Source organism: Zeus faber (assembly GCF_960531495.2).
Source record: "Zeus faber genome assembly, chromosome: 21".
NCBI lineage: Eukaryota > Metazoa > Chordata > Actinopteri > Zeiformes > Zeidae > Zeus > Zeus faber.
This window is the reverse complement of record NC_137208.1, coordinates 15,494,639-15,521,630: the sequence shown is the minus strand read 5'-3', so window position 1 is coordinate 15,521,630 and position 26,992 is coordinate 15,494,639. Positions and strand designations below refer to the sequence as shown.

Below are 26,992 nucleotides of genomic sequence, written 5' to 3'. Positions count from 1 at the left end.
GAAGAAATACAAGGTGCTCCATTTACTTGGACTTTATTTCATCACGATATAACATCGGATTTACTGATATAATATGAGATTATCCTCCCTTCTCTCTCCCTCTCCTAAATGGTTTTCAGGAGCTGAAGAACCCTCCAGCGGGGGCGTGGATGTGCCCCGAGGCTGGGCGGTGCTACCAGCTGCTGGACGACGCGGTGGAGCGTCGGCTGGCCGGCAGCGCGCCCATCCTCAAGGTCTCCCCCAGGGACGGCGGAGAACATTACCTCGCCGCGCCCAAACCCCAAAAGCGCCGGCTCTCCGGGACGGCGCCAGGTTCGGAGATCGAGGTTTCCCTGAGCGGCGAAGACGCGCCGGGCCGAGAAGAGGAGGCGCCGCGGGGAAGCAGGGAGGTTCGCCATGCAAGACGCGGAGAACGAGCGGCCCTCGCTGGAGAGCGAGCGGGCCGCCGTGGAGCGCGAGAGGCGGCTGGCGGGGTCGGAGAGGCCGGTGCTGCAGCGGGAGAAGGCGGCGGTGGGGAGGCAGGCGGCCGCGCTGGAGCGGGACCGGGCCTCCCTGGAGCGGGAGAGGGCCGCCGTGGAACGGGAGAAGGTGGTGATGGAGAGGGAGAAGGCCAGAGCGGACGCCGCCAGGGGCCGCCTGGCACTGGACGTGCGCCGAGCCAGGCTGGAGAGGGTCGCGGCCGACGGAGAAAGGACGGAGAGCGGCGCGGCGAAAAGCAGAGACTGCGGCGGCACAAAGGACCCTGAGGCCGTGAGCCGGCTGGAGCGTTTCCTCAATGCGTTTGAAAAGCTTGTGGAAAGTATTTTTGACGGAAACAAGAAGGGAGCGCCATCGCTTGCCGTGCCAATGTGCTGTCAGGCAACTTGCAGAGAAATGATTGGTTTGATATGTGACCACACGCCTTTTTAAGCGACTTTCAATATCGTTATAGCTATCGTCCAACTGTCTGAGTAGGTCAAAACTGGAAGGGCCGCTCTCCAGATTTACTCCCACGTTGTTGCGGAGGTGTACACTGTTGGGCCTCTCACATTATATTAAGTCGTCCCTTGAACCATGAGTCGATAAGTCGTCAATGAAAACGTTAAGCCACCCCAGGTGTGGAGAGGTCATCAAAACAACTTTATTCAAATGTGGTTATTCCATACAGAGCACACAATAGCGAGCTATTATTGTTTTTTATTACCCCATTCACAATCAACAACCCCCCCCAATCCCCACTCCAAATCCAACAATAATAGACTCTACATTAGAGTGTTATTTATAGGCTATTGTGCATGGTTAAAACATTTTGAAATGAAATATACCAAATATTGCAATTTGTGTAAAAAAAAAAAAAAAAAAAAAAAAAAAGTTTTTTTTTCGGAATATATATTTTTATATTACAGTACAGACTTTACAACAAATGATTGTGTTTAAATGCTTATTTTATTGCATTAAAATACTCAATTTACCTTTCATTAAGCTCCAGCTTCAATACGGTTATGCTAGACTAATGCACATGTATCTCAAAAGTGTTAAATTGGGCATTAATATTAATATTAGAATTTCTTTACAAAACAAACATATTTAAACATTTCTGGATGTCATTTCCAGTCTCGGAACATACACAAAACCGAAACATGCTGGCTGTCTGGAGGGTTTCATACATTTTTCTGAATGTCTATTGTCTATTGTTTGCTCTTTTCAATCTTGCAAAAAAAAAATGCAGAACAGTTTGGATTCTGAAAAGAGGTTGTGTGTCCTAAACAACAATGAAGGATGACAGTGTGTGTGTGTGTGTGTGTGTGTGTTGATCCGAAGGTGTGTGTCCGGCTGTTAATCCGGCTGACAGTGTATGTCGAGTGTGTTATTTTTTTTTTAAATACAGTTAACGCATGTACAGTTGCACTAAGCTGTACTTTGCACATGTGTCAGGAGGCTGGTGGTAACCATCTGTGTTTGACCATATCGCTAATCTGTAATTCAATAATTAGGCTTGTGTGTGGTCTAGTATGTGCAAAGAGCCGGGTCTGTGTTTGATAATGTGCAACAGGTTGTTTATATAGCATCTCTGTGTTTAGATTAAATCCCCGATGGGTATGCGGGGCAGGCAGATGTAAGCCTGTGGGGTCCGGCTGAGGTTGATGGGGTTGCCGTCCAAGCGGATGTCCTCCAGCGCGTTCCTGATGTAGTTGAAATCTCTCAGGTTGCAGAACGTGTCGGCGTGCATCATTTGGATGTTGTTTCGCTGGATGGGGAGAAACAAAGGAATGTGTGAGCAGCCGTCTCCGTGGCTGCTGAGGTAGTCTAAGAATAACGACGGTCAGGTGTTTCCCCGGAGCAGAGGCTCGCAGGTTAAAAAGCCTGCGAGCCTCTGCTCCACTCCGCTCATGGCAGATGGTTGAGGCCTTGTACGGTGCATGTTTGTTTGACTGCACAGCTGTGACTTTCCCCTTGGTCTCTGTGATGAACAATAGTTCCCGACTCCAATGGTTAATAATAATGATATTAGCTGCTACATTTGCGACCAGAAACGCGGTACCTGTAGATGCAGAGATCGCAGGTTGTCTGGTAGAGGCACAGGAATATAATCAAGGTGGTTGTCTGTTAGGTACAAGTACAGGAGGCTGGCCATGTCCTGGATAACAACAAGAAAACATGATCCACATTATATATATAAGAGCAAATGTAACAAGGTTGTAAAAAAAACAACAGCATCATTTATAAACATTGCAATAAAAAGCGGCAAAATAATTGACTCAGTTTCCCCTTAAGGCCTCCACCCACCTGGCCTTCATTCCCTTTATTAATATGTCAGATTGTGCAGTGGGAAAATCCTCATCAGCCTTAACCTGTGGGTCTTGAAGCTACTCCGCTGTGATATTGGGATTAGTTGAAAGACAAGGCTGCGTCCCACATAAACTGACCCTGCTGTATATGATGCTGAACCAAGGCATCCTGGCACATTAATGAATGGTGTAAGGGAAACTGGCACACTAGCATGTCATTGTTTCATACCAGGCTCCTATTGGTGATTCACCAGCATTTGCGGCATTGTAGCACCAGCCCCACTGGAAGATTATGGCCAAATTTTTTGAAACTGAACTTTATCGGAGCCCAAGACTCAAGTTCAAGTTCAAGTTCAAGTTCAAGTTCAAGAGACTCAGCAGGTAGCAGGCAATCGGCCGTCCCTGACATTGCCATATTGAACGACCCAAGACAGTGGACCATCAGTCACGACTATTTTGTCCAGTACATCGATTTTTCGTCCGTCTAAATACGCCACAATAGCACATTGTGTGGAGAACTTTGTCCTGGGATCATGGACAGTATACAGGAAGTCCCTGCAATCACGGACGATGCGGCATCAACTGCAAACGACTGGAATGTTACATTGCACATCTTGCAGCTTTGCCTACCTTGAATGCCTCTTTGTGAATTCCCCTGGCGCCGATGTTGTTGTGGCTGGCGTCAATCAGAGTCATGGTGACCGGCAGGGCGGGCAGCTGCGAGATGTGGTTCTCCCGAATCACCAGCTCCTCCAACGCGGGCAGAGCCGAGAAAGCGTTGTCGTCAGTGGACATGATCTCGTTGGCGGTCACGTCGATCTTCTTCAGTTTGTCTGGTGGGCAGATTGAAAGAAGGGGGCAACACACTCTGAGACAAATGACTCCAAAATCAACAAGGGATGAAACAGTGCTCACCTTTTTAATTTTGCCTGTGGCCGATCAAGTCTCGGACATTCAAATGAACTTACTCATGGAGGCAAAGTCCGATTTGTTGATCTTGGTGATTCTGTTGTAGCGAGCGTAGAAGTGAGTGGTCTCTTTGGGGAGAGGTGGCACACTGTCCAGCTTCAAGTCGTCACAGTAGACGGAACTGCCAAGGCACGTGCATAGCAGGCATGTCGGCATACCTGAGGCACAGGATCAAATATAATGAAGGACAGAGAGAGGGAGAAAGAGAAGGTATTAAAAGAGAAGAAATACATTTGAGCTGAGCATTGGTTGACCAGATGCGATGAAGACATGAATCCAAAATAGCCATCAGTGACCTTCACCACAGGGCTGGGATAATCCAAGTTATGGACCAGGACTTTGGATGGGATGAAAACCCACAATCCTGAGCACGGATCACTACATTTTACAGGTGCCTGACCACCCTTCGGGTTCCGAAAAGAGCGAGAGCAAGGTTCTTCATTACTGACCTCGCCTGTCAACTTCAGGCTCGTCAGGCTCATCAGGCTCATCTGGCTTCTCAGGCTCCTCGGGCTCTGGTAACCCGGAGCCCACTGACCCCTCTGTACCCCCAGTACCCTCCTGAGGGGTTGTTGGTGTAGTTGGAAGCAGCTCCTCCTCTTGTTAGAGACAAGATTAGGTGTTACAGAGATGGGTTAGACCAGCGGGGACATGGATGAATCTGACAAACAGAAGCCCGCTGTTTGTCTCAGTGATAAGTTACATGAATGAGCGTCATTAGTCACTGTTTCCAACAAGACATTTAACTACAGAGTGTAAGTTAAATCGGAAAATGGGTTTGCAGTGTTAATCAAATGAAGTATGCCATCTTCAGTTGTTGTTATATGCAATGTGCTTGTTCGCAAAACCACCTAGAACCTAGTCGTTACCAGCGGTGTCTTGATTTTGATACTGGGTAAAATATTGTCCAACTTTGCGGGGCATTCGTCAAATTTTTCCCACGCAACTTAGCAAAATTGTATTTGTGACGACCGTACATCCTGTGCTCTTCTGACTTGGATACTGACCTTCATCAATGTCAGGGATCAGTACGACCTCAGGCTCCTCTGTGTCTCCAGAGCCAGAGGCCCCTGAGTCTCCAGAGGCTCCTGAAGCCCCGGAGGCCCCAGAGGCTCCGGACTCTCCAAAATCTCCGGAGTCCCCTGAGGCTCCTGAGGATCCCGAGATCTCCCCGGATGTACCTGATGCCTCTTGGGGTATAGTGACGGGAATGAGGGGCAGCTCCTCCGCTTCTTAAAGCCGAGGTGGGGGGTTAGGGAACGAGTTAGGAGAAGGGCACGATGAACATCATATGAAGCCACCAATCACACTCACAGATGAGATGAGATTAGACACATGGTTAGGCAGACAATGGGAACGAGAAACAGAAAAGACAATGACAAAATAGAAGATTTGCGTAAAAATGGTATTACCAGACAGAATGGATTATCAACATTTAACCACATTTAATTAGAAAGTAGTTAAATGGACAAGAAATAACAGAATGACTGTAAATTGATCAAGTCAGGTTATTTTTGTTATTTAAAGACTCGCGTTTAAAATTACCTCTAACTGAAAAACTGTTTTTATTTTCCTGTTCCTGAAATAACAAGCATCCTTAAACACTCTACTCTTCTACTCTGTATAAGTTTAGGTACTAACCTCCAGGTATCAATGTTATCCCCAGGTCCCCGGACTCGCCAGAGTCCCCAGAAACCCCGGTGATTCCAGAGCCCCCTGAGCCCTGAGCATCCCCAGAGATTCCAGAACCAACGAGGTCCCCAGAGCCCCCAGAGCCCCCAGAGCCCAAAGGAAGATCCCCAGAGCTCGGGAAGATTTCTCCAGAGCTCCCAGAGCCCACAAGGAGATCCCCAGAGCCCAAGAGAAGGTCCCCAGAGCCTAGGAGGAGGTCCCCAGAGCTCCCAGAACCAAGGTCCCCAGAGGCTCCCGGACTCCCAGACCCCGGGAATCCCCCGGAGCCTGGGGAATCTCCAGATCCTGATAGATCCCCTGATCCCCCAGAACTGAGGAATTCCCCAGAACCCCCGGAGCCTGGTAAGAGGTCACTTGAACCCTCCAAGCCACCGGAGGCCATCGGGTCTCCTGAACTCTCGGACCCAGAAGCCCCAGAAGCGCCTGAAACACCGGAGCCCTTGGAGTCCCCGAAATCCCCGGAGACATGAAGGATGTCAATGGGCGTCAGACGCAGCTCCTCCTCTTGTTAGAGACAAGATTAGGTGTTAATAAACAGACAGATTAGACCACAATGGACCAACATGGAAGCAGTAAGTTGATGACGACAATGATGATTAGATGACGTATTACTGTAGGTGTTGAATGGACACAATGAATAAATATGACACATTTAACCAATGACAGCTAGTTAAATGGAACACATGCACAGGAAAACGGCAATGATTGACGGAGGGGCGTTTCCTTTCCCAGGGCCGTGGTGTAGAGGACAGTAGTTTCACCCTCCCGTGGATAAAGTAAGAATCACAACAGCGTGAAAAAAGGTCGCTGTGTGTGCTTATTCAGACCTTTCTGTGTGTTTGGGCCCATAAGGACCCCAGAGTCTCCGGAACCCTGGGGGCTGAGCTGTGGTTTCAGGGGTAACTCTTCCTCCTGCTCTTCCTCCAGTGAGGCCTCGGGTACAGGGTAGCTATAATCTGGTGGGGGCAGTGTTCCAATTTCTATCTGAGGGCACAAGGACAGAGGAGCCAATCTATGTATCAATCAATCAAATTTGTCACAGACGGCTAGTGAATTGAACAGGAAAGCAAAAATGCCATTATATTACGTTTTGTCGTCATGATTTGTTTTGCGTAACAACAAACAAAATTCACCCTGTTCGTCTGTGTTACTTTGAATGCACTTTGATTTGCATGCAAACAGGATACACAAACAGGAAAATCAAGACTGGAGTGATTATATGCAACATGATGAATCCAACAGATGAGACACAAATCATTCACACAGTTGGCTATCATTATTATAAAAAAATATTGAGAAACACGAGTGTAAAAGATCCACATTTCCACTTTGGGTACGTAGCCTAATATTTCCAACAAGCACTATTGGGCACTGACAAGACAAACAATAATATGGGTATCATACTGAATTTTGTGTTTTTTTTTGTTTTTTTTTTGATCCTCCATGTGAGGAAGATTCTGTGAAATTTCACCCGTCCTGTTTTATTTTATTTTTAATTTTTTTAGACCAAAATATAATATTCTGACCAATAAAATTAACATTCCTTACAGTCTGACTGAGACACGTTACTGACAAACAGCTGCTAAAGAATCACGATACGTGGAAACGATCATTTGATGTTGAATTAGAAAACAATAATGAATTAGTGATCATGTGATAGCATATACACCAATCCATCACAACATTAAAACCAATGACAGGTGAAGTGAATGACATCGCTCATCCTGTTACAATGGCACCTGTCAAGGGGTGGGATATATTAGGCTATAAGTGAACAGTCAGTTCTTGAAGTTGATGTGTTGGAAGCAGGAAAAATGGACAAGTGTAAGGATCTGAGAGACTTTGACACGGGCCAAATTGTGATGGCTGGACGACTGGGTCAGAGGATCTCCAAAACGACAGGTCTTGTGGGGTGTTCCCGGTGTGCAGTGGTCAGTACCTACCAAAAGGAAGGACAACCGGTGAACCGGCGACAGGGTCATGGCCTCATGGGCTCATTGATGCACGCGGGGAGCAAAGCCTAGCTCGTTTGGTCCGATCTCACAGAAGAGCTGCTGTAGCACAAATTGCTGCAAAAGTTTATGCTGCTATGATAGAAAGGTGTCAGAACACACAGCGCATCACAGCTTGCTGCGTATGTGGCTGCGTAGCTGCAGACCGGTTAGAGTGCCCATGCTGACCCCTGTCCACCGCCGAAAGTGCCTACAATGGGCAGGTGAGCATCAGAACAGGACCATGGAGCAATGTTAGAAGGTGACCTGTTCTGATGAATCACGTTTTCTTCTACATCATGTGGATGGGTGGGGTTAGGGTCTGATGGAGCATCTGTGGGATGTGCTGGAACAACAAGCCTGATCCATGGAGGCCCCACCTCACGACTTCCAGGACTTAAAGCATCTGCTGCTACTGTCTTGGTGCCAGATACCACAGGACACCTTCAGAGGTCTGGTGGAGTCCATGCCTATATATAACATCCACTTAATTTAATGGAAAACAAACTTATGTCAGGATTAATTGGGAAAGGTACATTAGAGTTACAAATAATTGTTCGATTTGTGGTATCGTCCAAAACGTCAATTTTGCATCCTGGAAGGGGATGTGGTTGTTCCTTACCTGGGAATACAATATGTTCATATATTTTTTGAAATCCATATCTGGGATAACTGCAACTTATTTATTGATTGTAGTGCAAGCAGAGGCTTCTGTGAAATCTCTTCACCTTCAATCAGAGGGTCAAGGCAATACAATCAAGGTTTGGTGGTTTCAGGTGGATATTATTGTTATTACCCTTCAAAGATCTTAAAGTATGAGTAAAACTCCTTGGGTCAATGGAAAAATACATTAATATATACCAATGCTAGATGTGCATCATGTCAATAACTCATTTCTGGCTTTTTATTGAGAAAGTCCAATGTTGAAATTGAATGTGCTTACAGGCAGATGAAATACTGCCTCCTACTGATAAGAAAGAGGAATTTCAACACCGGACTCACTTTAACAATGGCAAATATTAGCCATGCAGGCTTTAATTTTAGCAGATGTTCTCTTCCTCTCCGAAATGCAGTCATATGGTACTGTGTGCTGCGGTAAAGGTCATACCGATGGTGAATTTGAGACAAACTGCAAACGCGCTTCAGGACCTGGGGCACGATGAGCTTCCAAGTCGGGTAATTGCAATGAACGCCAATCGAGCAGCGTCACATCGGTTTGTGAGGAAAATAACAAGATTCAAGTATAAGCAAAGTGCTGAAAACGTGTGAACTCAAAGTGCTCAGGCTTCTCCTTCTCATTTTCCATGGCTGCCACTTGGGTGAGTCACTCCGATGAGCCTTGCCCCAAATGCAGCGCTCTAACGGAAGTTTTATCAGCGTCCACTAGAGGGCGACGGACACCCACAGACAGGCCCAGGTAATACCTGGCACCGAGCTCAACAAGGCTGAGTCAACCATCCTGAGAGGGAATGGTCCTTGTGGAACCAAGACACACATGGTAGCAGCGAGAATCCATACTTCACCGCTGCACTTTCAACCACGGCGTTCAGCTTTCCACAAGTTCACCGAGAGGCACCGGAAAGCGGCGAACGGCGATCGATACGGTTCATTGGCAGCACACGGAACGCAGGACACGCCAAACAAACAAATGAAAAAACAAAACAAAAAAACAACAAAAAAAAAACCAAACACAAATCTGCCTTGTTTTTTTTTACCGTCGGTATTTCTTCAATGAGGCATAAAGCAGATATCTGGAAGCGATCGTCGCTCTGGCCATCTTGGCAAGAGACGGTTTGGGGTATAACAAGGTGGGCCTTTGAAACGTCTCGCACAAGGTTCGCTCCTTGCAGCTCGGCGCTGCCTTTCCCTCCTCCCCAAAGCAAACACACCAGTCCCGCGGGGGGAAGGCGAGGTGAATGCCTGGCCGCCCGAAATACGGAGGAAACAACTTTCTGAGAAACAAACACCAGCTTGGAGGACGCACGGGGTTAATTTTGCAAGACACCACGTTTGGGTTGCAAAATATGAAGCGGCAGCGAATATCTGGAAGACGAGAGCCGTGAACTGGCCTTGATGGGCCTATTCTGAGCCGTAACCCCCGCCCGAGAATGGATCATTTTGTCACCTAGAATTGAAGAATCGACATAAATGATTCCCCCCCGCCGCGCGCAAATGGATGAAACTCACCAAATATTCGTTTTCAAACATTCAACACAACGCCACGCCGTCCCACGCGGCACGTCGTGATTCCCGGGCCGATGAATCTCTGGAGCTTGACCCCCAGAGCGTTAAAAACGATTAAAGGGATTAAAACCCCAACACCCGGATTCACCCCCTGCTCCGGCTGGCGACCGACCACAAAAAGAAAGTCGCACGAGGTTGCACATGCGACTTCCCCCGAGGAGAACCGTGAAAGAAACGATGAAGACTGCTGAGAGTTAATTAGAACCAGTTGGAGTCGCGAAAAAGCGCTCCGGCTCCTTCCGGCCTCACGAGACCCGTGAGACCCTCAACAAAAGACCGACATTCGGTCCCGTGCAACTAAGTAAGCAAGACTTTTTTTTAATTTTTTTTTAACTGCTGCGGGACCTGCTTGGAGAACGGCTGGGATAGGAGGCGGCGGCGGCGGCGGCGGCAGCTCTCTGTCGGAACACACTCGATCCCCCCGAGGAGAAAGCAGAACCCGTGGGAGAGATCTGGACGTGGAAAGCGGAGACTCAGCATTCCTCGTCATCATCATCATGGCTTCGTTTCTCTCCTGACTCACGGCATGTGTGTGTGTGTGTGTGTGTGTGTGCGTGTGTGTGCGCGCGCGCGCGCTTGTGTGTTTAATCGTTTCAATCCGCACCCTAATTAAGCCCCCCGCCCCCCAACTCTCTTTGACAGCCCCACTATCTGGAGATCTACTCTCTGACCTTTCAAGGAGACACCGTGACACATCCTTATGCAATACAATATCAATCAACACCGCGGCGATGGCGGTTCCCGCTTTGAGCATTTCCCACCGTCCACCGCTGTAGGGGGGGAGGGAGAAGGACGCTGAGGTTTGAACCCGGCCGATTATTTCCCTGCTCCCCCAGCCCGAATTACCACAAAATCTTATGTAACGTTTTGCGTGGAACCAATGGCATCCAATGGTAAACCATGACAGCAGCACACATTCCCATGCAGAGCTGCTTCTCGCATCAAGTTCCTCCAGCCTCGCAACGCGTCGCCCGCTTTGTTTCTCAGAATGTGAGAGTATAACGCGAGACAGCAGCAGGCCCTACGTGAGCCAGGTCTTCTGGGTGGGGAGTGAGCTGAAGGGAGCGAGGTGCGAGTGCATTCCAGATCAGGTTAAGCCTGAGAGGGCGGCCCCTTCCCGGGAAAGAAATCTGCCCCATCACGGTCCGCCCTCACGCCATCCTGACGGCGCTCTGGCCGGAGCGATAAAAAGAAATCAAACTTGGAACACGGAACTTGGCTCAGGCCGGGCCTTCCAAACGCCGCGGCGCATGCCTGGCGCCGTCCGACACGCCACATCTCGGTCCGGCCCGAGGGAGCGGCCGCTGGCGTCCGTTCTCCCTGGATGCGGCCTCACCCGCCGCCGCAACCCGTTCCTCACTTCGTCGCTCAGGTTGCAGCGCGGAGCCGGTGCGCTCCAGCCTCTGACGTGAGCCGAGGCTCCGATCCGTCCGCCAGGCGGTGAACCGCTTGTCCAGCAGAAAACAGCTGAGGTTCTATTACTAATACTCAATTCTGATTGGTCGACAGCTGCATCAGCTATCTCTGAACAACGACCGCTGTTTTGCGATAGCGACCGGCTGGCCCGCGCATTATCTCTGGAGGCCTTGAGACTGTGTGATAATGAACATTTATGCATTGATGGTGACTTCCAACTGTGTGATGTATTTCCTCTTCCTATAAACACTATCAAGTTGGCTGTGAGGAAGTGTGGCGGAAGAGGACCTCCATAGGGTTCCATACATGTGAATCAAAAGCTTTTACACAAAATCCTCTCCTGGCGCTTGTGGCGCATCTCTTTTTTGGAAACTCGTGAAAATTAAATCAATATTTTTGTGACGCCTCGTTGAAAAGGAGCTTTATCGCCACGCTGAAACACGGTGCCGAGCCAAGTCCCACCGAGGTCTACTCGCTGTGTGGGCTTTGGCCGATTTTTCCCAAAACAGCCGTAACCTACACAGGAATGTATAATGCAAATTCTACAATGCCTCATCTGATTCTGTCTAGTTCCACCCTCTCATTCTGTCTGAATGAATAAATGATGCATCTCCGGCCGGTGGCGGAAAAATAGTCCAATAATCCAAACTTATCACGCTATCATGATATGAATTATTCACATTCACCTTATTGCTGTGTTATTCCCCCCCAAAAAATAGGACTCTGCAGGCATTTGTGTGAGATAAAATCATCAATCAATCTTCCGTCTGCCTTGATATGAGGTGTTAAAAAAACGATCAACCCTCAGAGATTTATTTGAGCAGATAAATCAGCCGAGGAACCTCCCCCAGGGCCCAGAAACGGCTCGACTCTGCATGTAGAACGGATCCAGCCAAAAACGGGGTTTTGAACGGCACACACAGCGTGAGCAGACAGGGGATGGCACCGCAATGGGAGTGGGTTTGAATGATGGACGGAGCTGTAGATCGGGAGCCGGAACGGCTCTCTACTCCCTGAACTCGTTGAACCAGCGTCTGACCGGAGAATTCGATTCCTTCGGTCAGAGGACGCGACAGAAGTGGCGCGTCAACCCGATTCAAATAAAACGGATTGCGGGAATGTGGTATGCGTGTTTGGGGGGATACGTCACTTCCTGTGACTGGAGCAGTTGTACCCACGGCATCACTAAATGAAAGGGCCAAGATCAAGACATTGGTTCATTTCTAACAGTTCCAGTTCCTCTGAGTCAGACGTCACTTCAACCGCTAAAGAGGTGGAAAAGGAACATTGAGTGTAGGAGGGACGCCGATTCTCGAACGTTCTCAACAGATCCCAGCGTGTACCCGGGAAAATGAAATTAAACGACTCAAAGATTCAGATTCCACCGCCAAAGGTCATTTATTTCACTTGGAAATATGAATAAAGCCCAAAACGTAGGGCGCAAATTAATTGCACTGGCGGGAAAGGCTCGGGGGCCGCCTCGTCTCTTGGTTCTTACCTGGGGGTCGTCGATCAGGCTGTCCTCGTAGTCGTAGATGTCCTGGTTCTCTAGATCCGCATCGTAGTTGGTGCCGTAGTACGACTCGGATCCCGCTTGCCGGGAGAATCGGGGCGAGGCCACCGCCACCTTGAGGACGAGGAGTCCCAACAGCAACCGCACCAGCATTCTCATAGTCCACCTGGGGAGGGACGGGGGGGAAATGGGCGGTCAGTGGAGAACCCGGGACAACCCAGCGGAGTGGACTTCACTGTGACGTTGGTAAATCTGCGCCATGAGATCAGGAAATCAACATGAAGAGCTGAGGCGTCCAATCCGACCCACGGGATGATTTGGGAGGAAGCAAGATGAATAAAAATATATATTTTTTTATAATAATATGAATAATATTTAATGTTAACCATTAAATATTATTCATATTATGACAAAAAAAAAAATTGTATTTATTTTTATTTTATATATTTTTATTCCCCGTAAACCTTCAAAATGAATAACATGAAAGACTCAATATGAATGGCTCTGTCTCATGTTCTCATAAGAAGCGTACATTTTAGTAAATATTGACTCTTCTCCTTCAGTCCTCTCCTTCTTCAGGAAACAAAAATGAAGTTCAACTCGACTTTGCTAAATTAGGTTCCTTCACTTGGCGAAATTCCTTTTGTTTTTTTGTTCTTTTTTTTTTCAAATTTCAAGGTAAAACATCTGAAGGTCCCTGTGAGCTGCAGACAATCTGAGCAAAGTAATAAAAACAATTTAAATAAAATGTCATATCCAAGCCCAAAAGTGTTTTTTCGGGCACCGAGTACAAGTAATGTATTTGTTTGTGTTGTAAGCATCGGATGAGACCAACGTTACCATGGCGACAGGAGGCTATGCCGACGTCGTGTACGTTTTCGAGGAAGAGGGTACCCAAAAAAGGGAACGTACCGACGCGAACGGAATTAACTCGCAAATCAGACTTCATGTCCGGTCGCCTGACACCGGGGTGGACAAGGGCAGAAGTTTGTTTGTTTGTTGACTTGCTTGGATGGGATGGATCAGGCAGGATCAGCTCGTTTGGGGCAGGTAGGGTTAGGGTACGTCCATTTGAAGCAGTCTGGTTTGAAATGTATTGTCCACCGCACCGGGGAGCCTGGGCTACTAACCCTAACCCTAACCCCAGGACGAGGGACTCCTCAGCTCATTAGCCAGGTGCGGACAGTCGGCCGGGAGGGAAAATGAACGGCCGTCTCCCTCACCGTTCAGCGGCGGCAGCCATGTTTAGATCGACGGCATGTTCAGGGGTCAGAGGTCAGGGACGGTCAGTTAACGCGCCATGAGAATACTGCCGATCGGACCGGAGCAGGGGTTCTTTGGGGGGAAGATCTGGCCGATCTGGATTTGATTTACATCCTCGAAACCAGCTCAGTTTAGCGCACGCAGATGAGATCATGTGGTTTGAAAACCCGGTGGAGGGTATGGAATTGGGGTAGCGTGTTTTGACAATGGCACCTGACTGCACCTCTGTGCCGAAGGGAACTTGTGGTCATTTGTTTTTTGTTTTTTTTCCTTCCCCTGTGCAGGTGTAGCAACAGCTGAGGCCGAGGCAATAAATTGATCGTGTGGATCTCGGGTCCAGGAGGAGGGAGAGAGAGAGAGAGAGAGAGAGAGAGAAAAAAAAGCAGAGACGCTTACATTTCGAGTCCTCTGGGCTGGGGCAGAGAAGTGGAGAGCGAGGGAGGGAAAGAGAGAGGGAGAGGGAGAGGGAAGAAAAAAAAGAGACGGCAGCGAGATGGAGAGAGAGGGAGACGTGGACAAGGCGTTGGCCCTCAGGGTTAGATGGAGAGAGCTAGACTGGGAGACAGCGATAGAAAGAAAGGGGAGGGGAGAGAGGGAGGAGGGGGGGAGAGAGAGAGAGAGAGAGAGAGAGATGTTTCTCGCTTGACTCGACCCCTCGCCCCTTCACAGAGGCCCTTTATGAGCGCCGGGTCCCTGCCTGTCTCAGCACTCAAGCTCAAAATTCCACCGAGGTTTGTGGACAGGATGGCAGTGAGTTACGGCTACAAGGAAAAGCTCCATTCAGCACCCAAGGTGCTCAAACACACACACACACACATACATACATACATACACGGACACACACACACACACACACGTGCACACACGGACAGACACACACGCGCGCACACACACACGCGCAGACACACACACACACACACACACACACACACACACACACACACACACACACACACACACACCCACACACACACACACACATGCACACTTGCAAAGTCAAACAGTTGGACACTCTCCTCCAACACACCTATCTTTCAGAGAGACCTCTGCTCCGCTGCTATTTTTGGGATGCAGACAGATAAAACACAAGCCATGAATCGTGAATCGGATATTGTGTCGATATGCGACGCTCGCAGTAATCCCAGATGAACGGCGCAGAAACAGATCTTTTTTTTTTTTTTTTTTTGGTCCGGGTGACTGGTGGGCATTTTTGCCCCAAATGGATTTTCTGTCACTCTTCATAACATCGTGAAGCTATGAGGTCCAAGCTGAAAGAAGGACTATGCTTAAGACAGAGGTGTGCCTTTATGTGGGCCATCATAGCGTACAGTGTGTGGAAACTGTGTGTGTGTGTCTGTGTGTGTGTGTGTGTGTGTGTGTGTGTGTGCGTGTGTGAGTGCGAGCGTGTGTGAGTGTGTGAGTGTGTGCGTGTGTGAGGGTGTGCGAGTGTGTAGTCTACAAACTGCCTCTGTGTTATGTTTGGCTTTGCATTGGGCATTCCTGATATCCAGTGATTCTTCCCCCTTTTCCCTTTAAAGCCACAAACAAACTCGACTGACTTCCCTTCTTTACTGTACCAGTCGAGACGCAAATTGGTGCATCGGTAAAAAAAAAAAAAAAAAAAAAAAAATCCCAAAACGGTGATGGGGGTGGGGGGTAGGGGGGGGGTAGGGTCATCAATTCTATTATCATAAGGTTAGGAGAAGAAAAAAAGCCAAACCGCCAAAACAAGACAAGATGGAACTATAGCACATCTCTATTTGCAGCTATGGCAAATTGAGCACAAAGGCAAAGTTAAAAGGCGCATTTCAGGTAGAATTGTCCAGAGCGGCGCATCTGATTAGGAAAAGTTCAACCTGCTTGACGACGGACAGGACAGGAGAGTCATGCAGCCGACGTGAAAAAATAAACAATCAAACTGCAAGACATGGCACAGGATAGATGCAAGAAAAACGAAAGACGTGTGTCAGTTTTCCAATGTGTCACCTGCTCAACACCTAAACTGCCTTGTCACAAAACAGCAGGCCATCACGATAATGACTGCCACGCAAGGAAAACAACGTGCTCCAGACGGATACAGAAGTCCATGAAATTTATTACCAACAGTCACCGCTATTCACCCGTTAGCCTAGGCAGCTTTGGTCGCAGCCATCCTACAGCAAAGCCCCCTTCAGGAGGGTCTCAGGTGGGTCTTTCCGCCGCCACCAAAGCCCCGTGGAGCCCGCGTGAAGATAGCGTTGGGAACACTTACCTCTGTCTCCTGCTTTCCCGAATGGTCCCTTCAGCCGAGATGGAGATGCTGAGGGCTCGGGGACCTGGCCAATGGTGAGGGGTCGCGCAGGGTGCCCTGAAGAAGGGGAGGAGGGCGTGTGTGTGCTTTAGGTGCGAGAGCGGGGGCCTGCCGTCTGTGTGTGTGTGTGTGTGTGTGTGTGTGTGTGTGTGTGTGTGTGTGTGTGTGTGTGTGTTGGTGTGTGTGTGTGTGTGTGTGTGTGTGTGTGTTGGTGTGTGTGTGTGTGTGTGTGGGTGTGTATGTATGTGGAAGGTCTGTGCTCTTCAGCAGACCTGAGTGCCCTGGCGCTTATGTGTGAAGGTAGGCACTGAGACCGGTCAGAGAGCAGCGCATTGCTTTTGGTCACCGCAAGTGCACCCACCCCGTCGCATTTCCCACACACCCACATGCACGGATCTCTCCAACTAACACACACTCACACACATGCACTTGCCGACGCATGCATACGCTAACCTCGGACAGAGTGTGAGTGTTGGAAGACCCCGCTCTCCTCCCCCACCAAACTCAACATTCTATTTCATCCCCTATCAACAGTACCCTTTATTTTTCTACAGAAGAGCCCAATCAAAGCAAAGTATTTGTCTGCCTTATCCTGAGGTGAAACTCTGGCGTGTGCTTCTTTCATGTATTGGGGGCGGGGGGTAGTCCACAGGGCCCGGCACACAATGGGGCCTCTGTGAGGAGCCCCTGTTCGCATGGTGCTGAGAGGAAGTCCCTGCGTGGAGGAAGGCCCCTGCTCCCGGCCGCGCCGCGCTCTCTTCATGCGCGTCACCGACGGAAAAGAAAGGACGATGGATCGCGGCCTGATCCGGGATTCGGTGTCGAACCGCCTTCCGCCTTTCGGGCGAAACACCAATCGCAGATCGGGGATCGGTCGGCTCGATCCATCGGTCGGAGGCGGCGGGTGCTGCGCGAAAAGGGGGAAAATAAAAAGGCGCCACCTGGAATCTCCTCCCGAAGAGACGGTCTCTTAAAATACCACTTACACGCGCGCGGACAAAGAATCCTTCTGTCTTCAGAACGTACGGGGAGCTGTTTCGCGTGTCGTCCACGTTGGCCTCAATTCCATTTAATCTCCTGGCTGTTCGTTTTCTGTCACTGCCTCTTTGTCTGTCGGTCAAACTGTCTTTGTGTCTGGGCTCCCTCTCTTTTTTTTTCCACGGGGGTATTTGGGTAATATTAGAGTTTGTGATGAATGAGGGAAAAGGGACCCAGCTGGAATGTCGGAAATCGTTCTGCACCTGCTGTAGGCCGCAACCTGTGTTCAAGTTACTTTCGCTACAGATCCTTGCGCCGGATTGGCGCACGAATGAGCCAGTACGGCGTAAAAACATGCACGTATGAATGCTACGCAAAGGGGCCCTCGAAAAACATTCAGGTTTCAAACTCTAAAATAGACACGATAGAGCTGGGAAATGGAATACCGTCAATCTCGTTGTTTTGTTCCTTCCTCTATAAAATCCCCCGACGAAAAACAGAAAATCGGGATTTGGGATCAGGTGTGCATAGAAAACTGCATTAAAACCAATGATCAGCCAGCCATCCTATAATCTATATATATAAATAAAAAAGAAATCATGAACAAGTTGATGAGCTACAGTGTATGTGTTAATTGACATAAACACCAATCCTTTCAAACTACTTTAATATCTTCAATCTGCGATGGGTGTTTATGGTCCTGAGCAAAAACGGGAGGGATGTGTGTGAGTAATTCCCCAAATGTATGATTTATGTATTCCACTGAGAGCGAAAGTGTTGCCGCTGCAGTGTGCCGGCAATATTAAAGAAATAAATAAACATCGGTTCAGTACCTATTTATATATATTCATATACATATTTGTTTTATTCAAATCAATGACGTTACAGTGACATTTCTAAAAACCAAAACAATAATCAAAAGCATTGTTGGCATTTTAACAAATTGTTGACACATTTTTATAGTGAGTATGCTAATGAAGAACAAATGATTAGTCTTTGAGTTCCCATTATTTAAAATTAAATAAATTACTTTACTTTGTACTTGTTTTCAAAAGATAGCCTATTCTTCTTCAAACGAACCCGTCTAAAGTAATGACAAGTTATACAAATAAATACTTAACTAGGAACGATAGAAAAAGCTGAAAGGTGATGCATTGGGTATTCTCTGACAAGCGTTGTCCCGGTAAAACAAAGACAAGGACAAAGAGTCAATGTGCTTTCAATACGTGCGCTCACTTCCATTTAACGTCATGCATTCAGTCCAGGCACAATTAGAGCTCAACAGAGTATTTTGTCACTTTTTCTTCATGCATTTTGACAACCTGACTAATGAGGCAAAGTAGCAAAATAGACTTGAAGCGTGAAAAAAGCATAAAAAAAAATAATTTCCTTTTATTTTCAAAATTCTGCGACACTGATGCAAAATTTAAGTGAACCGCATTTGTTTTCTCGCATGCAAATATTGCCGATCGTTGTCCAGGGTCTTTCGGACAAGTATCCGATGGGTAAAACCTATCGCCACTGGGAATGAGTGTGGTTCCCTCTCAGATGACGATGGAGGTCAGTAGACGGAAGCACAGGATGACGTCGCTGGGGATCGGTGGCTTGATGTCGTTGCCGTCTAGCCGCAGGTAGCGCAGTTGAGGAGCGCTCGAATCAACCGCGGCACCCAGTGACACCGGGCAGATATCGGAGCCGTTCACACCTGCAGAGGTGACGCAAAAATAGGGAACTGGTGAGATTTCTTAAATGAATCTGTCGTAATCCTTTCGAGTGTGTCTAATAGATGCATGAAAGCAATGTCTACACTTAATAGCAACGTCAAAAAGCTATCTAGATTTCCTGCCGTTAAAATCTCAACCATCCAGACTTAAAACCAAAGCAAGACCCTAACCTTACACAGTCAGGTTGTTACTACGCTCTCAACCAATGGTTATACTGTATATACTGCATTGGAGACAGATAAATGTGCCAATGTCATGGTTCTCTTGCTTTTGAAAATACAATCTTGCCAAATGTGGACTGAAAGGGCCATAAAGGGTTTGCATTTTTCATTGATTATATCCAATCACTGCCACTGAAATTATTTCAAAGATTCAAATCTTTAAATTTAGACCATACAGTATAAGTGTGAGAGCGCGGTTGACCTGGACGAAGGAGAGATACTAAGTTGTGTCATTGGCATTTGAGGCCGTATGAGGCGGTGTGAGCTTAAATAATCACAGACTTACTCTTAATCTTGTTGTGGTCGAGATGTAGATGTTCAAGGCCTTTGGGAATAGTGGGAACCTCAGTCAGCTGGTTGTGGGACAGCTGCAGGTCCAAAATGCTCGAGATGTTGAACACATTCCGGGAAATCCCGCCGTCGCCGAGCTTGTTGCGGTTGAGCCTGACGAACGCCATCTTGGGCAAAGACTTAAAGTACTCGGATGGGATCCTCTCAATGTTGTTGCCGTCCAGGTAAAGCTGGGTGGTGGAGGGTGGGAGGCCCAGGGGCATGTTGTTCAGCTGGTTCTTAGCGAGGTTGATCTGCACCAGGCTCTTCAGACCCTTCAGGCTCACCCCGGTCACGCCATCGTCCATCAGCTTGTTCCCCTGGAGGTCCAGGAGGTTGAGCCTTTCCAGGCTGGAGAAGACTCCCGGAGGGATCTTGGAAATGCGGTTACGAGAGAGTCTCAGCTGCTCAAGGCTGGACGGGAGGCCAGATGGAACAGATGTCAGGAGGTTGTCATCCATGTAGAGGTGCGCCAGATGAGACATTTCCTTGAGGGCACCTTCCTCTACCCCATCATTGGTGATTTTGTTGCGGTTGATGTTAAGCCAGCGCAGCTCTGTGGCATTGCGAAGGGCATCTTCAGACAGAACTTCAATGAGGTTGTTCTGCAGGTATAGGTACTGCGTGTGTGGGGGGATGTTGGGGATGTGCTTGAGGGCTCGATTGTCACAGTAGACAGCACTAGGAAAGTTAGGCGGGCAGCGACATTGCTGGGGGCAGGCCTGGATTTGGGCCAAAAAGTCCTCATAAGGCATGTCTTGAGCCAGCACTGGTCCGAAGAGAAAGAAGACAGAGAAAAGGCTCAGGAGAGGGGCCATTTTGATGCTCAACCTATGGAGGAATAAGAAAAAAAGTTAAGTAATAGACAACTCACTTTATTACCTCAATGACCACACAAGGGATATAGTACATCCCTGCATGCTCCAGATATCTAAAATAAAGAGGAGCCGATCGTTATAGAAAATGCACAACATTTCAGACTTTGTGGGAATAGGATCACACCATAGCTAATGACTTACACTCCATTTGTACTATAAATAATGCCTGTTTACCTTTTGCTGCAGGGTGTACACATGCAATGACGTCCTATTTTACAGGCAGTGTGCACAGTATGTGTAAAATTACATATATTTATAATGCAAAAAATCTGTTCAGCAAGTACATTATTGATTACCGTGAACACAGTGACGACGGAAAGATTTTCAAGAATTCTACTTAGTCTGTGAATGATGGATAAACCACTTTGAGACTGGATACAGTGCCAGGCCAACTTTAATTGGATTAGTACTTGGCTGGACAGCATTGTGGCTGTGCATCAAGGTAGTACACTCCATGTGGCCGGCCATTTAAGGCAAAAGGGCAATTTACCGTACATCATGAATTGGGGCCTAGCCTGTTTAAGCCAAGCATTGAATTAAATGAGGGGCCTGGTAAAGCCTTTTTTAATATAAGGGTGAAGCCAATGCACAAAAGACAGATCCCAAGAAATTGGCATATGTGCCTAAACACACATGCATACACAAATTGCAGTCAACCATGGAATAATGGACAAATTCATGGATACAAATGAAGTTATTTTTACTACAGGCATTACAAGTCCAAAGTGCACCAGTCAGCCAGGTAAGGTGGAGAAGAAGTACTGAGGAAGTCAATAAATAGAAAGTAGGCAATTTAGTGAGATTGACACTGCTTGGGAGGCCTCTTGAACAGAGAAAACACTGAACCAAGTCAACTTTGCTATCTCTCCCTCCTGCTATGCCCCATAATTCTGTAATGGATTATTCTCAGCTGTCATCTGGAATTGGTTTAAATTCTTGGCACTTGCTCCGTTTTTGTCTGGAAGTCATTTCGGAAAGGGCCAGCCTTTCCATGGATGGGCCTACATCAAAGACGGGGTCTGCACACCTGCTTTTAGGGAGCTACCCCTGCCATCTTGTTCCTAACTGTACCGGGTTCAGAGGTGAGCAACCCTGCTTCACCTTGGAGCGGGGTTGCGGGTGTGGCCAGAGGAAAAATAGTCCACACGCAACCGGACCGCTCTGCATTTACTCAAATAGGGCCTCGCCTCTGTATAAATGTTATCAACACGTACATCATACCAGGACCTGTACGAAATTGAACACATCTTGCTCCCTGCAAGATAAACTTGTTAACAATTCTTAAATAAAGTCACAGGACAAAAGCAGAAAAAAAAAAGAAATCGATGTTCCCTTGGGATGCAAACATTCTCTTAGCCCTAAGACAGTCTCACCTACCTTAAATGTTGCGTGTTTCTCGTATGTCGCCTGTGTCCTCACTCAGCAAGATGGCAAGAGTAGTCCCAAAATGCTGAACACCACTCCCTGACCGGTATTTGTACCCCCGCCGGCTTCATTCAACATGCGCCAGTCCCCCCCGTTGATGACAGACAAATCTCAACTCGTCCAATCAGACAACTCAGATCCGAGGTCACGATCTGGTGGTTGGACACTACACTAAGCCATCTTAGCTTCAAACATGGCCTAGTTCGAAACAGGCTCAGGCTCACATACAGTATGTGCTGTTTGATGGCTAACCTGCACACATCTCTCCCTCCTTCACTTGGCACCGTTCTCTGTTTGTAAGTCTCCATCACAAATCCCCTGGAATCCTTTGCTGCCCTCGGTGCTAATTTTGTGCTGCAGCTGTGGCGGTGAGTTTCAGGTCAAATAAAGACCGTTAGATATAAACTCAGGTGTATACATCAGTACGTTTTTGTTAATGATACATTACAATACATACATAACGTTGTTGGCAGCTATCGCTTCAGTGTCCCAGCATGTGGAATCTTTAAGAGCGTTCTTGTTTCGAATAGCGATGGCAAAGGCCAGAGGATTATCCCGACTGATTGGTTACGTGAGGATGGGAGCATTAAAAGCCACGCAAGGCGACCGTAGAACATTGTCTTATGTCCTGAGAGGCGTAGTTGTGATCAGCGGTTGATCCAAAAGAATGACTTAATAAAGTACGGGACACGGCTGTAATCCGCTGGCTTCAGCCAGATATCCAGTCGTGGCTCCTCAGAACATCTTTAGAGACGGTACAGTACATTTAAGACGTGCACACGGCATGCGAGTGGAGAGAGTTCTGCGACATTCACTGTGGGCAACCGACATCAAATACCAACCTTTAGTGACATCATATCAAACGGTAGCCTCCTTGTTGTTCAATATAGTGGATATTAAAAGGCTTTGTCTCAATCAGGGCTATTAAGTTGCTATGGACGAATCCGGCAAGCAATTTATGCCCTTCAATATTTAGCGACGTGCCAAGACATAGAGTTAATCAGTGTACTGAATGGAGAAGTGGATTGTCAAAGTTTCATAGCAGCCTCCACTGACAGATCGAAGTAGCCTACGTGGATGGTATTTAATAAAAAGAATACTGGCTTATGACATCGGCCTTTGGAAAAGACACCACTAAGAAACAAGTTTCAGTAGTAGCCCTAGACATCCTAAAACGACTTTGGTAGAAAATCATTATCAATAGGTTGGATTCGATCATTTCTTGTGTCTAAACCGTACACATTATGAAAGTGATTAAAAATGTTAAATATTCAATGAAATATTAAGAATTATATACAATTAAAAATATACTATATATCTACAGGCAGCAATAAACAGGGTCCAGTTTAATCATGTTTGGTAGATAGTACCGGTTTCCCAGGTCTGGTTAAACACATTGTATTGCACTTACGTGACTGAATGTTCCTCTCGTGTTGTTCGGTTTAAATAGGCGTTTTCGCACCACAGGAATTTTTTCATAGTTCTAAGAATTTTTGGAGGGACCGTCCCTTTTTTTGTGTCCCCACTGCAGGAACGAGGAAGTAGTTCTTAGAACTCTGTTTGGAGGAACTTTTTTAGCTCCTACCCCAGGGCAGGGACTGACCGGGACAAGAGGAACCGTCGGTGTCGTAAGTGCCGGTGATGGGTCTGGAAGTAGGTCCACGGTCCCTCGCCCCTGAGGACAGTCCACCTGGTCGAGTCACATTGCTCTGGGTGCGGAGCAGCCTACATACTGTACACTGAGCGGTTATAAAAAATAACCAATAAAAATAGAAACAAGAAAGGTGTTTTAACAATTACGATCATTACTGGATCACGCTATGCGGACACTAAGGAAAGGTTCATAGAACTTCCTGCAAAAGCGCCTTCTGTGACCGATTACGCTTTATCGGGGTTTTGTTAAACGTGGTTTGAGTGACAGTTTTCCGAGTTTTCACTCAGCGCAGCATCGGCTCCAGCTGTCTGTCTACGCGTCTACGTGGCTGTGAACGCTATGCTGCCCACAGAGTGCAAGTCACCGGATGCGAATGACTTCCGGGAGACGAAGCTTGGAGTTATATGACTTTCAGATGATGATGTCACAGAGCACCCCTCTCCTGAAACCGATCAAATTGCGTCAGTGTTCTTCAACTTCTGGTAAATTTACAACAGTTTTTTTTTTACTTATTTCTGCTCCAAATGTACATCCATATTGATCAAACTTGAACAACAGACCTCAAACATGTCCGTGTGTACTGGGGTTGCCGTGTTTCAGATACTTTTAGCCCGAAAAACAGCAAGAATGTAATAAATAATAATAGGGTTCCAGTAATGGAATCCATGGTGTTTTGTTGGTGGCCAAGATTATTTTCTAAATCATCTGTTATTGGGAACAAAGCTCTATCTGATTATGATTTTGATGTTGTGGATTTTGCGTTTGTTTTTTGTTTTTCCATATATATTTGTTACTACAGATCAATCGGGAACAGCAGCAGAGACAGTTCTGCAGGACACCATGGCCTCCTGCCAGAGTGTGGTGTGGGTCATATTACATCCGGCTTCAGAAGTCCCCTAGCTGCCTCGGATAAATGCATGTATGCATTTCAAATATTGGAATTTCCTTTCAAGAATTTTGAATAAATGTATTAGAGAATTCAAGGACTCAATGTGGGCACTATTCCACATCTGTCTTGTTTTTATAAGGACTTTTCACATCAACACATGCTGGATGCAAGAGATGTGCATTAAAATCAACACTCAAATCAACACTGAATAAAATGGCGAGAATGAAATCAGAGTCATTCCACTGTGGTTTATGCTGGTCTTGCATTATTATTTTTTGGTTCAAACACTAATCATAAGCAGTGATTGCAGTTACTAGGTAGCTTAACATTTGCAAAGGAATAGCAAAAATCTATGAAAAATATTCAGACTGCAGAGAATAATGACTCGACTCTTTGCAAGTAATGAATGGAGAAAGGAACACATTTCAATAAATGATGACTCGGATCTTTTGCAGCACAGAGGACATTTTACTGAAGGAAAATGTTGGCTTCAGCCTACTTGACGGACTAAGGAGAAACACATGTATAAAGAAAAATAACGCTTCTTTCCTGGTTTCAGGGGACTTGGTGTCTAAGTCAACTACGTAAATGACACCAGCACATTTATCTTCTTTTCAGGTCAGTTCTGATTGACGTTTTTTACAGAAATCCAGTCTTCTAAACTAAAGCACTTGGATGTTGGAGCAATTACTTTAATCATTCATCAATCAATTTTCTTCAAAGAGAATCAGGCAAAAACCACATTTCATTATGATAGATTATTTGGAATCCCTTTCCAAATGCTGTTTGTGATTTCCTGAAACGTTATGTATGTGAATGATCAGAAACCGTACTTATTGACTTTTTGGAATGTTTATAGGCGGCACCACTGTGAATTACACAGTACACGTTACATTTGAGATAGAATACAAAAAACAACAATCCCAGCAGATGTCATCTGAAACAATCTGCCCGACCAAAGCATATCAGACTCAAATACTGTAGAGGATTAACCAAAAAAGAAACCTGTAACCGTTACCTGGTGTGCATGGGTCGCATGGAGCCAGTGGATCTTTGGCCAAACCTCAAGGTAGCCTGGTCCTTGTATGACGCCTATCAGCGATTATCTGCTGTCTCACCGGTCTTCCTACGACTGTTACCTGGCCTTATTTGACTTGAATAGTTGTTGGTATGTTGGTCCCCCCCCCAAAAAAGGAAAAAAGGCTGCGCCTTGGGCATGCACTAGTCGAAAAGAACCAAACAGATTGTGCGCTGTCAGGGAAAGTCGACCGGGGTTTGAGTTGGGATGTCCTTGTGGAGGTTGCACAGGCTACTTTTTTGGCTGCCCGGCACCCCCACCACATGCTTTGGTCTCCCTTTTTTGTGTGTAAAAGTGAAGTCATTGGCGTGGCAGTGGTGTAAAACTGCAGATGGTGGTGGTGGTGGTGGTGGTTGTGGGGGGATAAAAAGTGCAGCCTTCCCTCGCAGATGGACAGCAGCACTCAAGTCCTCGGCTGGTAAACGAAGGGTGGGCTGACTTCATGGGGGTGGTGCCCCTGACCTTTTAATGGCTCATTTGAGCACCTGGGCCTCAACCTGTATTTGCTGACTGTCAGGTGAAGCTATAGGTTGGAGCTGATGGGTGGGGGTTCACTCCGGCATTTGCAATACAGCCACCTTTTTGGAAATAGACAACCCATTCACTTTTGCCACTGTGTTGATCCAGCAGTCGCGGCCAAGGCACTGAGCAGCTTAAAGACAAGGCCCTGCTTCTAATTTAGTTGCTTCAGATTTGATTGGATTTTTTTCAAATAGCAGTTTCTTCCCCCTCTTTTATCATTCCCCTGTCATCCCCTTTCCCCTAGCATTCCCCACTTTGAGTTTAAGTGTGTGTGAAAGGCCAAGATGGCCCATCTGGATCCCACATCTGAGACGGGAGCGCCACAAAAAAGACAGTCGATCGAAAGATACTGTAGGTGCAACGTTGGGGAAGCGAGAAGTTGGAGAGAAAGACGAAAGAAACCGAGACTGAGAACTGGTATGGTTCGGTGATTCCAGAGTGTGGTTAAGAAACAGATATGGGTCCAAAAGGGATGGAGGGAGGGTGAGAACAGCTGGAGAGGGACCGTACTGTGTCCTGGTCCTTGGCGTTGGATCGCAAGGCCATAGCAGCTGATTATACTTTCAGGATGTGAGCCCAAAGGTTTTATAAAGGACTTTATTGTCTGACAGGGCAGCAGGAGCTGCTCATATAAGGGGATAGCCAGACGGAAGAGGAGGAAATTGTCCTAAAGCTAGGATTGGCACAAGTGAGCATGTACTGTAAAAACATGTCAAATGCAAACACAGATGTAAAAAAACACATATAACATGGTGTAACAGTGATAGGCATTGGGGCGATTGGTAGTTTTGCACCATTTCACAGCGAGCAATGTAACTGAAGCAGATATTTTAAGGGCACATTTGAGTGTAATGGTATCGTAGTTGTGGATTCCTGAAACTATTTTTTCAGCGAACGTTGAAAGACTCCCACTGTGTTGCATTTCCACTAGTGGGTCAAATTTGAAATATAATTGGCCTTAACAGCCTGTTCTAATTAGAAGAATGGCGTGGAACATCTGGCAGCACTTAAAATGAGAGCTATTAATGCTGTTTAGATAATCAGCTACTCACCCTAGCCTGAAAATACTGTCTGTTCTAATGGGAGACGTGTGACTCGTCAGTGGAAACCCGGGTCCCGGCACATATGGTACATATCAACCAGGCAA

At 47.0% G+C, this 26,992-nt stretch overlaps 2 protein-coding genes across 3 annotated transcripts; both read right to left on the bottom strand.

Annotated features, from left to right (window-relative positions):
• Positions 1 to 1,158: 1,158 nt before the first annotated feature.
• Positions 1,159 to 16,330, bottom strand: epyc (epiphycan). Of its 2 annotated transcripts, none has more exons than XM_080022519.1 (10): positions 16,108 to 16,330; positions 12,579 to 12,759; positions 6,257 to 6,413; positions 5,379 to 5,933; positions 4,745 to 4,966; positions 4,187 to 4,336; positions 3,737 to 3,895; positions 3,399 to 3,601; positions 2,522 to 2,617; positions 1,159 to 2,227 (listed from the first exon to the last, which is right to left on the bottom strand). In XM_080022519.1, the coding sequence occupies exons 2-10, from the start codon at positions 12,750 to 12,752 to the stop codon at positions 2,057 to 2,059; spliced, it is 1,887 nt and encodes a 628-aa protein (XP_079878645.1). In that variant the 5' UTR covers positions 12,753 to 12,759; positions 16,108 to 16,330; the 3' UTR covers positions 1,159 to 2,056. The 2 variants fall into 2 exon arrangements, with proteins under 2 accessions (XP_079878645.1, XP_079878644.1); XM_080022518.1 differs by having other exon boundaries at positions 1,160 to 2,227; positions 4,745 to 4,969; positions 16,108 to 16,323.
• Positions 16,331 to 17,980: 1,650 nt separating this feature from the next.
• kera (keratocan) lies at positions 17,981 to 25,411 on the bottom strand. The gene is made up of 3 exons (XM_080022561.1): positions 25,264 to 25,411; positions 19,356 to 20,230; positions 17,981 to 18,829 (listed from the first exon to the last, which is right to left on the bottom strand). Exons 1-3 carry the CDS (start codon positions 25,281 to 25,283, stop codon positions 18,669 to 18,671), a joined length of 1,056 nt encoding a protein of 351 aa, XP_079878687.1. The 5' UTR covers positions 25,284 to 25,411; the 3' UTR covers positions 17,981 to 18,668.
• Positions 25,412 to 26,992: the final 1,581 nt, after the last annotated feature.